The sequence below is a fragment of the Nanorana parkeri genome, unplaced genomic scaffold, assembly GCF_000935625.1.
Source record: "Nanorana parkeri isolate BGI_ZX_2015 unplaced genomic scaffold, ASM93562v1 scaffold2339, whole genome shotgun sequence".
Lineage (NCBI taxonomy): Eukaryota > Metazoa > Chordata > Amphibia > Anura > Dicroglossidae > Nanorana > Nanorana parkeri.
The window spans coordinates 154206-154570 of NW_017308607.1; the positions used below are offsets into that span (position 1 = coordinate 154206).

The window sequence follows — 365 nt, forward strand, 5'->3', positions numbered from 1 at the left end:
TAGGTTGCCCCCCCCCCCCCCCCCCAGAGTTTCGGTAGCGATAGCGAAAGGTCCACGCTGAGGAAATTCCAATATGTTTAAAAGAAAAGAAATACTTTAATAACGGTAAATGTTAAAATCCCAGAGACCCCGAGAGACGTACAGGAAAGGGAATATGAACACTATGTACAATGTAACTAACTGCAGAGCGGCGACAGGAAGTCACTCCGAGTCACCTCTGTCCATCGTCTCCACTTCCATCTTATCCAGCTTCTCCAACGAGCTCCTTACGGTCTGCGCCAGCGTCTGGAAGTTCTCGATGTGCTTGTACATGATTTTATGCTGGAAGAGTACAGAAAACATGAGCGGGGGGGCTATACATGAGG

General features: G+C 48.5%; 1 protein-coding gene across 1 annotated transcript in view; it reads right to left on the reverse strand.

The window, feature by feature from the left end:
- Positions 1-100: 100 nt before the first annotated feature.
- The window catches only part of LOC108801438 (baculoviral IAP repeat-containing protein 5.2-like), a 4475-nt gene continuing 4210 nt past the window's right edge, over positions 101-365 (reverse strand). Inside the window, exon 4 of the mRNA XM_018573330.1 lies at positions 101-321. Coding sequence (XP_018428832.1) covers positions 202-321 — 120 coding nt within the window. The 3' untranslated portion in view covers positions 101-201. The remainder of the gene's footprint in view (positions 322-365) is intronic.